The sequence below is a fragment of the Myripristis murdjan genome, chromosome 17 (assembly GCF_902150065.1).
Source record: "Myripristis murdjan chromosome 17, fMyrMur1.1, whole genome shotgun sequence".
NCBI lineage: Eukaryota > Metazoa > Chordata > Actinopteri > Holocentriformes > Holocentridae > Myripristis > Myripristis murdjan.
The window spans coordinates 30,835,117-30,850,565 of NC_043996.1; the positions used below are offsets into that span (position 1 = coordinate 30,835,117).

General features: G+C 41.3%; 1 protein-coding gene across 2 annotated transcripts in view; it reads left to right on the forward strand.

Moving 5' to 3' along the window:
- The window catches only part of efr3a (EFR3 homolog A (S. cerevisiae)), a 216,968-nt gene that overhangs the window by 141,133 nt on the left and 60,386 nt on the right, over positions 1-15,449 (forward strand). For both annotated transcript variants that reach the window (XM_030073685.1, XM_030073686.1), the window contains exon 8: positions 14,103-14,181. In XM_030073685.1, coding sequence (XP_029929545.1) covers positions 14,103-14,181 — 79 coding nt within the window. The remainder of the gene's footprint in view (positions 1-14,102; positions 14,182-15,449) is intronic.

A 15,449-nucleotide genomic window follows, 5' to 3' on the forward strand; every position in this document is an offset into this window, starting at 1 on the left:
CTCCAGTTTGTGTCGGGTGCGTCAGGTGATGCGCGTCACCTGACGCACCGCGACGCTGCGTTGCCGGTCTGTGTTGGGCTTTACATGTAATAAGAAGCTTGTGCGTTTAGATTTTTACCCTGAACCCCGAGACCTGCAGGCTGGGTTCGCATCCTCAACCCTGAACCCTGAACCCTGAACCCTGAACCCGTGAACCCGTGAAATCCTGAACTGGTCGCACTTTGAGAAATATCAAGGTGTTTGTTTGGTGCCGTATAAAGCCCTGTTTGCACGGGACTGGCCTGACCTTGGGACCGCTAGTATTTTGTAATAATTTCGGAGGTCATCTGTGATCTTAATCCCGTGTGAATCGGCCGTGTCCGTAATTTGTAAAGTAAAAATTCCAGTGCAAATCAGCTGCCACAAGTACCATGTGAATCAGTATCTCAATTTGTTTTGTTTTTTTAATTTTAGCAAGGTTTTTATGGTTCCTCTGTGCCTTTTTTCCTGCCTCTTTCCCGAGACTGCAGAGGAAATTATAAATGAAGGTTTTGACAGCATTTTGGATGCAAATTCAATAATTTCCTAAATCACATGAGCTCCCTGGGTAACGCCAGTCCAGTGCAAATAGGGTGTTAAGAAAGGAAGAGCTGAAAACATCCAATCATGGTGTATTTTTGCCTTTGGAGATGCAGCCTCTTTTAAAGCAATCGTGACTCCTTTTTGCTCACAGGAAGACACTTAGAAAATCAATCAGGGAGCGTTCCTCTTAATGCTGCTATTACCAATTAATCTGCGCATTACTGTGACTACAGGCTCTTCAGAAACACGGCTCCATTTAATCATATTTCTCTCTCTGCCCTCCGCCACCCGGCTTGATCACTTTCTTCTTCTGCTTTTGCCTTGAAGCTTCTTCACATAATTTGCTCAAGCTTTGCCGTCTTTTCTCCTCTTTCTTCTCCATCTTCCTTTTTTCTTCGTCTTGAAAACGGCCTGCGCTGACCTCACGCGCGTCTCGTCTCCGTCATTAACGCTTTGCCTTTTCGACGGCCTCCGCTCGGCCTTTGAGCCTCACAAAGTCGAGCTCTGTTTTTTTCATCATCAGATTTTCCGTCATTTGACAATTAATGCGATTTGTTTATAGTAGCGGCTCTCCCTTTCCCTCTTAAGCACCTCTCCCCCCTCTGTCTCCTGTCTTTAGTTTTATTTTTATTCATTTAGCCTTTCTTTAAAGGCAGAGCGAGCAGGATTTTCATATGAAACAATGCATAGACTCAGAAATACAAAAAAATCCCTCTCTATCTTCACTATCCTGAGCCACTGGCAGTGTGTGTTGGTGTGTGTGTGTGTGTTGGTGTGTGTGTCTGCAGAGACGCTGCCCTGTTCTCTGTTCAAATCAAATCAAACTTTATTTATAGAGCACGTTTCATGCCAAAGGAGCAGCCCAAAGTGCTTTACAGAAAAACACATAAAAACAATAAAAACAATGCAACACATAAAAACAATACAACAAACAATAGACACGAGATGTATCCCCCCCCTTCTCCCACACATAAATACACACACACACACACACACGCACACACACACACACAAATTTAAAAACACTAAGGAATTAAAAAAAACACTGAGGAAACGCTATCCTACACTCGCCACTTCGAAGTGAGGAAACACTAGAGAGAAGATAATCCATATTAAAGATTAAAATTCAGTAAATATCAATAAAAATAAATAAATAAATAAATAAATAAAAGTAAATAAAATAAATACTATTCAGTTGAAGGCAAGACTAAAACGGTAAAATAACTGTTGGAAAACTTCTGGACAGGAAGGTGCTGCCAGGCCATTTTTGTTCCCTAAGACGGTGACTTTACATCCAAATTACAAAACTGAAAACTGAATATCTACCCAACAAACGCTTTTAGACCAGACCTAGAGGCTAGCCACAGTTAGCAGGTCAAACCTACCATCACTAATAACTGGGATTCAAGAAGCTCAACACAGTCGTAGCACAGAGTGGCATATTTATGTACCAGAATGGACGCGTTTAAAATGATAAATGTGATGAGAGTAGTGTTGCAAAGGGGTGGAAAGTTTCCGGTAAATTTCCCGGAAAGTTTCCGAAGATTCCCGTGGGAATTTTCATTCTGGAATATTGGAAATTTTCAGGAGATTTTTGCTTTCACTCTTTTCCAATTTTTCAGAAAATTCCCAGGAATATTCAGCTTGGGAATTTTGGGATTTTTTTTTTTTTTTTTTTTCTTGTTATCCATTTGAATGAGGTGTTTAAAAAATTTCCATGGAAATTTAAGCTTGGGAAATTTGGAAATTTTCATTTTTGTTGTTGTTAAGGTGAATGGGGAAAAAATAAACAATAATCAATAAAATGAATGTCAGCATCAATATCACCACTTTTTTTAGTTGCTGAGGGGGGCATACAGTGCTGTGAAAAAGTATTTGCCCCGTTCCTGATTTCATATATTTTTGCATATTTGTCACACTTAAATGTTTCAGATCATCAAACAAATTCTGATATTAGACAAAGATAACCCGAGTAAATATAAAATACAGTTTTTAAATTATGATTTTGTTTATTCAGGGAAAAAGGCTATCAAAACCTACCTGGCCCTATGTGAAAAAGTAATGCACCAGCAAGTCCACCTCTGAACGGCTTTAAAAAAAAAAAAAAAAAAAAAATGAAGGTTTTGGAGTGGCCTGATCAAAGTCCAGACTTAAATCCAGTTGAGATGCTGTGGCATGACCTTAAACAGGCCTTTCATGCTCGAAAACCCTCCAGTTTGGCTGAATTAAAACATTTCTGTAAAAAGGAGTGGGCCAAAATTCCTCCACAACAATGTAAAAGACTCATTGCCAGTTATGAAAATTCCCGAAAATTCCCTGGAAATTCATTATAATGTAACATGTTTGCATGCATATCTGCTTATAACAAACCCAAATATTTATTATGTATACATGTGTATGACCAGGTGAATGCAGTGAATATAAATTCCCGAAAATTCCCGTTTATTCCCATTTATTCCCGTTAATTTCCAAAAAATTCCCATGGAAATTTTCCGACTTTGAAAATTCCGGGAATTTTGCAACACTAGATGAGAGTAAAAGCTTCTGGTGATGACTAACGGCTTTGAGGTGGACAGAGGCCAAAATAATAAACCAAAGCCGTCTAAATACTTTGGATGGAAATATTGTCATCTAACAAAATAAACAGAAAGCAACTGTTACAACCCTAAAGATGGAAATGTGTCGAGGGAATTAGGGAAGCAACAAAGATGGATGTACAGGCGTGTACAGCCGTTTTATTTGCAGTACGGCAGGGTAAATGAATAACACATTAGGGGAAAAGCAGGGGAACAAATACAATACAGAGGAAAATATACACAGAAAACACCACACTATCCTGCTCTTAACTGCAAAAAACCCACGTGGAAATTTACACAACAAACGAAGTACAAATGCGAACACGAACTACCGAGGCGAACTGCTCACATTAAATCACAGCCGCCCCGGTGGCTGTCACGGAAACGCTTGTATCTGCCGGGAGCGGTGGATTCGTCCTGTGGATTGGTCCAGCGGGCAATTGGGAGGCGGAGCAACCAGCAGGTGGGCAGCGGAGGCAACAGCACCGGAGGGCGTCATTCACAAAATTACAACTAACACAGAAAACTTACCAGGATGAACAGAAACTAAACAAGGCAGCGAATGTATTAAACATTAGGGGTGGTTAATCTGTGTGATTTCACGATTCGATTCGATTACGATTATTGAGGTCCCGATTCGATTAACAACCGATTTTCGATTATTAGCGATTCTCAATTACCGCGCTCCTTCTCGTCTGTGTCTTTCCTCTGCTGTCTCGCGGTGTTTGTCTAACCTCTTGCGAGGGGATCGAGCGCGAATCGTTGATCGGCTTGGTGAAGCGCGAAGAACAGTGTCACCAAATAATCGATTCTTAAAAATTTAATAATCGATTCATAATCATCCACAACATAATCGTGATTAATCGATCATCGATTTTTTTCACCACCCCTATTAAACATGCAATGAATTTATGAACGAAAAATAAGCGATGAAAAAGGAGGGGACCGTAACAGCAACACACAGTGGGACTTTCCTCCCTAAATAAGAAAACAGCAGAAAAGCTGAGATTAGCCAAACTGGCCGTCCACCCGTCTGCTCGGTTTACATTCAGGCCAGTGTTTCCACAAAAACCTGCTCTTAGTTTTTGCTTATGAAAGGCAGTGGACGTAAATGCTTCGTCGTCTTGCTCAGTTCCGGCAAAGAAAATGAGTGAAGGGCTGTTTTTTTTTTTTTTTTTTTTCTCAGGATAGGAGTGTTTACCAAAAGAAACAGTCCCACCAACGAGGAGAAGGCAGCAGCAGCAGAGTTTTATTCATGAGTTTATTTACTGAGTCACCAGACGGGCTTGACTCGCTCTGACACCGTGCAACTGACCAAATAACACATCAAGCCCTGCGCTTAACTGAACGAGGAGGAGTGTGTGTGTGTGTGTGTGTGTGTGTGTGTCAGTCCAGCTGTATCAGAGTGAAATGTGTTTCCGTGGTGAGTCGTCCCATCTGGACAATCCCACAATCCTTTGTTTCCTCCAGCGCTGCCTCCCGTCCTGCCTGCTGACACCCAGTCAGCTCCCATCTCAGGTCAAGCACCCGACACACACACACACACTCACACACACACACACACAGAGAGAGAGAGAGAGAGAGCATCACACGAGGACAGAAGAAGCATGCACATGCCGAGACGCACACGGGAACACACACACGCCATCCATGCATATCCGAGAATGCCAGCACACACACACACACACACACACACACACACACACACACACACTCAGTTCAGTTCAGTTCAATTCAAATGAGCTTGAGGGTTAAAAGGTAGTGGTGACACACGTGAAGCAGGAGAACTGAATGATATCCAAACTATTCTGAACAGATTATCTCGTGACAAATGTCAGGTTTTCATTGCTTCTCTCCTTCTCTCTCTCTCTCTCACACACACACACACAGAAACACACACACACACACAGAAACACACACAAATAAATACAAGGGTGTGAGTGCCAAACCTACATGTAAATTGACACCAACAACACCTTTATTTTGTTATTTAAAAATTAAAAGGCATATCTGGAGCTGCTATGTTCAGTTTTGGCTGCTAAATAAGAAACACACACACACACACACACACACACACAAACAACACACTGATGACTAATATGACAAATTAATATTAAAATATCTCAACCAGAAAAGTCAGAAAGTCAAAAAACATCTGACTGCATTTATTTAAAAAAGCACAGAAGCAATGCAGATTTTCATAATAAGGTGTGTAAATCAGATCTGAAACACTTACATAACAAGCTGCTGCTGTGTGTGTGTGTGTGTGTGTGTGTGTGTTTATTGATTACCTGCTGGTTTGAGTCAGCGCTCGGGACGCCCTCTGCTGGCCACAGGCGGCACCACCGCTGTGACGAACTGAACCAGACACGACCGGTTCTGTTCAGCACGGCCTGAGCAAATATGTTGTTTGGAGTTTTGTTTGTGTTTTTGTTTTTTTTGGTTTGTTTTTCTTGTCCTGTCTGTGCAGTGTGTCGTTCTCTGCAGAGTGCACGCTCCCCTGCAGCTCACACGCTGGCCGCCGGCGCCATCTGCAGGCCGCCCTGCGCCACAGCAGCCGCGTCATGTGACACTGCTGCTGTGGCATCACTGGCTTATGATGTTTGTTTTTGTTTTTTTTATTTATTTATGTGCAGAAAATGTGAGAGGGATGGAAGAGACAGATGAAAGTCTGATGAAAGCCTTGGGTGGTTGAATCAGTGTAAAAAACGTCAAACTGACCTGATTGGGTGGGTTTCAGTGAGTCGTCAGCCAGGGAGCCAATCAGGACCGGGCGTGATGCGTTTCCTGGAGTTAGTGTGAAACTAACGGGGCGGAAAAAGGGAATTTTGCAAACACACTAACTTTTAAATGGACCCGCAGTGTGCATCGTGCACACTGTTTTTTTTTTTTTTTGTTGTTGTTTTTTGCACATTGTTTTTTGCACATTGGGTACTTAGATCTTTAGATCTCGAGTGTCATCTTTTATTCTTTATTTTTTATTTTCTTTATTTTTTATTATTCTTTATTTTTTTTATTTTTTATTTTCTTTATTTTTATTATTCTTTATTTTTTATTTTCTTTATTTTTTATTATTCTTTATTTTTTTATTTTTTATTTTCTTTATTTTTTATTATTCTTTATTTATTTTTTTTTATTTTATTTATTTTTTATTTTATTTATTTTTTATTATTCTTTATTTTTAATTTACTTAATCTTGTACTCTGTGGATACTGCTGAAAACTGTGAATTTCCTTCGGGATGAATAAAGTATCTATCTCTATCAAACATTCAGATGCCATTTCTGAGGAATTCTGCACCATGTGTTACATATTTAAAGAACTGTTTGACTGAGGAGTGTGTAAATGCGACAAATGTGAAGGCCAGTGTGTGTGTGTGTGTGTGTGTGTGTGTGTTTGTGTGTAGTGGTCTGTCAGTGTAAGAATGTACAGCAGCTGCAAGTGTTCATTAATCCAATTAAAAATGTCGTTTGTCAGCACAAAGACAACGATACCACAGTTTTATGAGACAGATTAATGATGAATGAATGAATAATCTGCGTTGTCGGTGTTAGTTCAGCTCCACTGCAGCCGATAATCTGAAATTATGTCCAACCTGAGCGCCTGCATCGTGATCAATGATAATCCAGTTTGGATTTCTTGTGTCTGTTTGCTCTGGACTGTCAGTGCAGCCGTTGTGTTGCCTCCTGTGTGAGATGTGGAAACAAGCGCTCCTCTAGCAGAGAGGAGGAGGAAGACAGGAGGAGGAGGAGAGGAGAAGAGAGGGGGGGTAGGCTAAAAATAGCAGGGATTTGGGGTTAACGGAGGGAGAGAGCGAGGAGGAAGAGGAAGGCAAGGAGGAATAAGTGAAGGAGGAGGATGAAGAAAAAACAGGAGAACAGGAGGATGAAGAGGAGGAGGAAGAGGAGGGCTGGTTGGATTGACGTCACGCTGGTAGACGGAGGCTTTCAGCATCCAGCCAGCCTGCAGTCCTCTCCTCTCTCTCTCTCTCTCTCTCTCTCTCTTTTCTTCTCTCTCCCTCTTCCCTGCTCATTTTCTCTCTCGCCCACATCCCTGTCTCTCTCTCCTGTCTCTCTGTCACTCTCTCTCTCTTTCTTGCTTGTATACCTCTCTCTCTCTATCTGCTCTTTCTTTACCTCATCTCTTCCTTTCTCTCTCTCCGTTCTCTGTCCCGTGTAAAGCTTGATATTTTGAACCCGACCCGTCCCAGACAGATCCCTGAAAATCTCTCCCTTCATTAGCTGCAGTCTTTGCTGTAGTCGTCTTAATAAATTAATAAAGTCAGGTAGAGTCGATCTTTACTGACCTTGTAGTCCAGCAACAACAGACTCTGTAAATACGATAAAACACAAAGGAGTACATTAGACACAACACAGTGATTCATGCAACCCCACGCTGTCACCATGACTTTCGTTAAAAAAATGAGGCGATGGCGTCCAAGCAGGTGGAACGAAGCTCATTCTGTACGTCTTGATGCCTCGTTTGGGGAAAACGTAAAGCAGCATGTCTGTGTCGTAAAACGTTATCCTGTTTATGTTCCTGAGCTCGGCGTGAGTCGATATCCTTACACAACAATGATTTTCTGGTTGTCACGGCGAGTTCACGTGTACTGCGCTCACAGTCGGCTCTCAGAAACACAGTCCTGACTTAAATATGAGCAAATTACAAACACGAGTCAGAGGATCACATAATAGTCCAGTAATTTTAAGCCAAATAAGGGGTCAACGTCAAACAAATTGCAACAGAAACAAACTCAATTGATTTTGTATCCTCAGTATGTCCTGAGTGAGGGAAAAAAAAGCCCCGAAGAATCCCACTGGGGGAAAGTTTCAAAAAAGACCAAAATATAGCCCATTCAAACGCCTATTAACTTTTTTCCTCATGTGAATAGGGTAAAAATTTTAACCTTTAGGTATCACCATGAAAATTGCTGAGTTGATTACTTACATATAGACAAATAAAAAATGTATTGCAAGTTTTTTGAAATTGTTTAGTAACATGAGCTAATTTGCATAAATTTGCATAAACTCCACAGCTTTACTACAGAGGGCATATACAGTGGTCTTCTTATGATACCAGCATGAAAATGGGGATGAGCTGTCTCCATGGGCCACTTGACAAGTAACCACTTAGAAATTTCAAAATGGCTGCCATTTTTCAAGATTGCTACCACCTTAGTGGAGCAGTTCTGACATGTTGCAGTGATAATTGCTAAAGACTGGTTTTAAGCTCCTTCTTCCTTAATGTTCATTGGTCGCCTAAATGGGTTCCATTCAGACCTTAATGTTTAGTATTTGTTATATGTCAACAGGATTGATTATGAGATTTTCACCTGGCTATACCCAAGGTTTATATCTGTTGTAGCATTTATGTACATTAGTGTGTACATAATTCAAATAAACACCATTTGCTCATGTCAGTAAACAATTTCAAAAAACTTGCAATACATTTTTTATTTGTCTATATGTAAATAATCAACTCAGCAATTTTCATGGTGATACCTAAAGGTTAAAATTTTTACCCTATTCACATGAGAAAAAAAGTTAATAGGCGTTTGAATGGGCTGTATTTTGGTCTTTTTTGAAACTTTCCCCCAGTGGGATTCTTCGGGGCTTTTTTCCCTCACTCAGGACATACTGAGGATACAAAATCAGTTGAGTTTGCTTCTGTTGCAATTTGTTTGACCTTGAGTCATAAAATGACTGGACTATAAGGAAGCAGTGGTCATACTTTTTCTTATGATTTGTTCGTTCAGAAATCCAGTACATTAAAAACCGAGCGGCCAGCGTTGATGCGAAGCCGCGACTGAAGCCGAAACGTCTGGCTGCATATCGTGCACGTCACGCTGAAAAATAAATAAGAGATGAACATGTTTTTTTTTTTTTTTTCTTGAGTGCCACAACTGTTCATATTGAACGGAACAGTTGCAGGCTTACATTTTACAAGTAACATCTGCAGTTTCATTAAAAAGTAAGGTTCTGGATTGCAAATGTAAATTTAAGACGCTGTATCAGTTTAAAATCCACTCCAATCCAACTTGGCCCAAGTTTGAAGTTTTGAGTTACCACTTGAACAAATTCTTTTATCAGTCAGCGCCTTAAGACAACATACGTCCAGTATCTATTAAAAGTTTAAATAATTAGGAAAAACTTAAAAACTTAACATCTGAAGCCTGAGGCTGAAAATCTGACCCAACCTGCCGCGAAAACTTTCTCTTGTCAGCCATCTTGAGCTCTTCTCCTCTCTCTTTCTCTCTCTCTCTCTCTCTCCCTCCCTCCAGGTCTCTCCATCCTTCTTCTTTCCCATCCCATCCCTTCCTCACTCCTCCTCTCCCTCCTTTCCTGCGCTGTAAGCAGCTATCGATCACTTTTACGAGCGCTGCTTTTAACCCGCGGGCCGATGTGGAGTCTGACCGCAGCTCTGTGTGGGAGTCGACCTGAAAAATCATCACGCCACCGCGGCCGCCGTCCAATCAGGCCGAGACGCCGCCGGGCAACAAATGACCCGGGAGATACGGGGAGAAAGTGGAGAAGCAGAAACAAAAAAATAAAACAACCTGGTTGAAGTCAAGGTTGGAGGTGGTGGTAGTTCAGTGTGGATGTGATGAAGAGCTTGTCGAAGGCTGGAGGAGGTCACCGAGCCGAGAGAGAGACTCGCCTGCTGGGAAGTCTGGAGACGTATTCAAATCCAAAGAAATAACCTCACCGGGGCTCGTCTTGTGTGTGCGTTTTGCTCCCATTTCTGTTCTTTCCTCTGCAACATCAATGTGAGGAAGAGCCTTCATGTTCCTGCTGATCTCCTCCCAGAGCGAGCAGTGGGGTTTCAGAGCTGCCACATCACTCCTCCTCCCTTTCCTCCAGCCGCTGGTTTCCATTCATTCCACGACGATATGAACATGAACTTTCAGAGCCTTCACACTTTCTTCACTCCAGTTTTCCATCAGCCCAATAAAGTCCTCCACAGGAGTTTTCCTAAAAGCAGCAGCACTGTTGGCTTTTCAGGACTTAAGGACTCCTCCGCCAGGGAAAATAGTCCCTAAGCGGGGAAGCGTTTTGCTTTCCACAGCCAATCATCAGCTGTGTAGTTTCTGACTTTATTAGCCGCAGAAGCAGAACATTATACACTGCAAAAACGCAAAATCTTACCAAGATTATTTGTCTTATTTCAAGTCAAAAATGTCTTATTTCTAGTCAAAATATCTCATTACACTTAAAATAAGACATGATCACCTCAGAAGTAAATTGTTTTTAGACAATTTTCACTTGTTTCAAGTGAATTTTCACTTGAAACAAGTGAAAATTTGCTTGTTTCATTGGCAAAATTTGACAGTGGAAAAAGTGAAAATTCACTTGAAATAAGTGAAAATTAGCTAGAAACAAGAAACAAATTTTGCCAATGAAACAAGCAAATATTTACTTGTTTCAAGCAAATTTTCACTTGAAACAAGAGACAGCTGTCTAAAAACAAGTTACTTCTGAGGTGATCATGTCTTATTTTAAGTGTAATGAGATATTTTGACAAGTAATAAGACATTTTTGGCTTGAAATAAGACAAATAATCTTGGTAAGATTTTGAGTTTTTGCAGTGTAAGGCGGCTGCTTCAACCAAAAACTCACATTGATCTGAAAAATAGTTTGTTGCAATATAAACTGCACAAATTAACAACTACTGGTGTAACTGGGTTTGGTATTTGGATCCTGTTGTTGGTATATCGTTGGCCCACATGATTGGCAAACTGGTTTGTTGACATGTAAAACGTAAAATTGCAGTAAATGGGCCAAACGTTGACAATCACTGGCATGGTCCTTTAAATACACAACTGGATGATATTTCACTTTAGCAGTTGCACAAACTTCCTTGGTCATGGCGTTTTCCCTGTGTGTGCCACCAAAACTCAGCAGGGTCATTATGAGCCAGCCGCAGGTCAGAGACGCCACGTGGGCCTGCGGTCGACAGGGTTTTTCAGTGCTGTAGCCGGCATTTCTTCAAGTTGAATGACTCAAAAACAGAAGATTTGGCTGCTGATTTTAGAAGAACGCCGTGTCATCCTCCAGCTCAGACCAGGTTCACAGGAAAGTTCGACCTCGGCACTGTTACTGACAGGAAACTGAACTTGCAAGGACTTTTATTGTGACAAGAATATTTTACAGATCTCTAAGTCATTGGTTTCTTTGTGGGATGTGAACTGAGGCTGTCCTGGGTGTGTCAGTGGTATTTCATCCTGCTGACTGAATAATTCTCTGTGAATTAATGAATTCATGTTTTTTTGTGTGATGACGTCATTTGATGTCCATATTTAAAGCACCTGTGTCTTCAGTTGTGTATTGAATGACACTGAGAGCAGACCTCAATCTCTTTGCTGTCAACTAAACTATTGAAAGCAATGAAGACTGCAGTGCTCTTAAAGGAACAGTTCACCCAAAATACAAAAAAAACAACAGATATTTTCCCACTTCTCTTTACTGCAGTCTGTCCATGCAGAGCATTTCTGTGTAATCTAATGAACTAAAAAAAAATGTACTTGTAGATACAAGGGGAATGAGCATGTTATCTTATTTTTTAAAGCATTTTTAAGCTTTTTTTTTCAGCCAGAGACCCTCTCCAAGGCTTTCAACCATTCAGCAACAACGACACTGATACTCGACATAATCCACCGGCCTCAGGGGTGGAGGGTTTAACTTGGAGCTACGGACGGGTCACAGATTAAAGGGAAAACCAACGTAAAGTTTGCTAGCAAGGTGTTGAACAGCTTCTGGAGCTTCTCCAACTCGAGTTTACGTAGTTTGACCCAAATGTCCCCTATCAGAGATCGTCAGTTTTCAATCTTAAGTCATCGTGCAGGAGACATCAAGTGTAACCGGCTGTTTTTGGTGATGCACAGAGGTGTGTAAGAGTGTATCTGGGTGAGAGATCATCACCAGCTGCCAGATAAATATTGATAAAAGTCGGTTGGCACGTTTGCCAGCCTGTAGGGCCGCAGACAGCGAGCCGGTGTTTGCTCTGTAAAGCCAACATGCTGCTTGGAGGCCAAAAAGTCATCAATGAATTTCTCTGGTGAAAAAGTCATCCTCCTGCCCGCGTGTTGAGCAGCAAGCAGCAGAAATAAACAGCAGATGTGACTTATAGATTCATTTAATATATAGCTCCAGCAGGTCGGTCTCCACCTCCAACACACGAGCAGTCTTACTCGCCCTCCATCTGCTGTTTAGATTTATCTGCGTATCTTCAACGCCCACGCTCACAAAGTGTTCGACCCTTCAGGTGGAGTTTAAAGTTCAGATGTAAATGTGCGGATTCGCCCCCCCACCCCCCCAGGCTCCGGTGATCAGTGAAGGGAAGTTCAGGCTTCCTTTGAACACACACTGAGTTGAAGAATTTATTGTAAACAGAGGCTGAAGTGCAGTTTGGATTGCCGATGTGTTTTTGCTCTTGGCAGCATCAGTGATGGGGGAAAAAGCCTTCATATACTACTTATTCAAGTAAAAGCAGCAACACCGTAATTGAAAAATACTGACGGAAAGCATCCTGCAATCCAAATGTTCCTTCGGTAAAAGTGCAGCAGCATTATCAGTAAAATGCAGTGAAAAGTAAAAGTAGAACGGTTTCTGTTCATAGAGTTAAAGCCTTGATGCATAAACCTGTGAGAAGTATTTTAACGTTGGAGCTGCTCCATATCCTGTTGGCTGGTTTACACTCTAACTATGAGGCACATTTTGATGATTTGCATGGAAAAGCTTCCTCTGTATCTCCAGCTGTCAGATAAATGTAGAGCAGGAAAAAGTACAAGATCCCCCCCTGAAATGTAGAAAGTCTCCCTGAATAGAAACAACCAAGTAAAGAGACAAAACCTCAGAACAGGACTGAAGTTCAGGAGTTGCATTTCACCTCTAGCCATGAAACGACATAACGTCATAGTAATACACACACAGGTACAATAACATGCAGGGAGCGTTGAATTAATTTAGAAATGAAAACATATTCTGTCCTTTGTGAATAGCAGCAGTAGAAGCATCATAAAACAAATTTTCCTGCATTTTCAAGCTTTTCAAGTTGCTGATTCCCTCCCCGCATCATGTAATTGTTTTGATTCATACTGAGTGTTCAAAAGCAGCTGTGGATATCCTGATTTGTCATAAAACATGTACAGTATGACAGTATTAAAGCGTAGGTTCGTGTTTTCAGAAGTCTCTGTATTCCAGTCACGGACAGTGTGGAGCAATGAAAGTTAGACGTCTGCTTTGATCCGTCCAGCATCAACTCCACAACTACAGCTCAGCTCAAGTCTCACCAGTCCTCTTTCACTTCACAGGCTTTACAGGCAGAGATAACATGAAACCGAGCGGTTTATTGTCACTGATGCTAAATTCCCTGTTTGTTAGGAGCTCTCACACTGGTAGAACTGGCGTGGTGACCATGAGCAATGTTTTTCCCCACATCCTCTCATGAATTTATCCTCTGTCTTCTATGTTTTGTTGCTATTATGACTCTACAGTAACGCCCACAACAAGCCGGCAGCCCTAACCGGGGCTTACCTGGACAGGGTTCCCGCGGATCCTTTAAAAAGTCTTTCATGGCGTTGAGATTATTAATCTAAAAAGAAGGCCTTAATTGGTATTAAAATGACTTTTCAGTTTTTGAAGTCTTAAAAAAGCTAAGACATGAGAATCAGGATTTTTATGAATGTTTTGTTTGGCATTGCTACTTAAAACCCCCAAATAATTGGTGACATCTATTTTTTCAAAATAATAGCCGCAGTTTAAATACAGTGGAAGTCAACCGGCGTTCACAAACCCCCGACCATCTGCAGGTTTTCAGTCCAACCAAACGCCGCAGGAGCTTCGATGTGGCTCGGACAAAAACCGGCAAATTCCTCAGTTACGTTTATCCTCAGTCGTTTTGAGGTGTGTGTTTTTTAAAGAAATAAAATTTAGCGATACTAACCTGAGGTGTTTGCTTCCCTGTGCAGTCACCTGGACAACCACCGGCTCTGGGATCCGAACGAGTTCGCCGTCTCCTGCTTCAGGATCATCATGTACTCCATCCAGGTACGCAGACGTCCAGCAAACATTACTCTGGATTCGTTTTTTTTTCCCCAGTTGATTGTTCCTCCAAAGTTGTTTCAGGGAAATGAGCACAAACTCTGAAGTGCACAGCTGTGTGTTGTGGATGTGGATGATGTGAACGTGTTCTTCTGCTGTTAAAAACTTAAGAATTCCTGTTCCTGTTCCTTAATTTCCTATTCCCTCTCTCGTCTCGTCCTGTCGACAGTCTCCTTATTTCTTTCTTTCTGTGTGTGTGGCATGCTACACTCATTTCCAGCCTGATTTTGCTCATTTTTGTGAAATTTCAAGACTTCAGAATGTCAGCATATCAGAGATAAGAGACCATGTAGCTGCGGTCGTGTTAACTTTATTTCAGACGTCTGCTACCTGCCTCAAGCCCAACGAGATCTGATCCTGTGAGAGGATTCGAGCCGCGTTCGGCCTCATTTTCTTCAGTAGATGTTGAGCTTGGGTCGGGATTGGTGATTTGTTTTTTTGGCTTATGAAATTCAGGCTGTTATCTGAGCTACATTTCCTCAGTTTAACTTGATTTTTTTTTTTTTATCTTTTATGCATTTATATCTCATTCTCTGGTTGGATTTGGACAAAAAAAAAATGAACAACTGTGAGGTTATGCAGACCTCTGCAACAAGATAATCAAGATAAACGGATTATTGTGCTGCTCTCCATCTTGTCATTGCGAGGGCGTGGTGTAACGACCAAACTGTGGTGTGATAACATTCAAATTGGGCACCGAGACGAGTTCGCCCCTTCCAAGGCTGAATGAAAGAGACGGGAGCCGACACATGAACAAACACATGAACAGTAAACATTCAGATTTGTCACTGCGTTGTGTCTTTCCAGTGTGCTGTTTCCGTAATCACAGTCTTTCCAATGGCATTTGAACGCAGCATCTGCTCACCGTCGTTTATTGTTTATTGTTAAAAGGATCCCCATCAGCTGTCACAAAAGTAGGACGAGCTAGTCTTCCTGGGGTCCACACGGGAAAGAAAAGAAAAAATAAATCACATAACAGTAGCGATGTAAAAGCAGTAAAACATTGCAGACAACATTATAAACATCAAAAATTATTCAGAATAAATTATAACATTATTACATTCATACAGTAAATATGTTCATTCCCACTCACGGATTTAAATGATACAGTCTTAAGTGGTACTTGAAAGATATTTTGCTGTTCAGCTTTCGTATATTCAGTGGGCAATTATTCCAAAGGTTGATGGCACGATAAATAACTGTTCTCTTTAAAA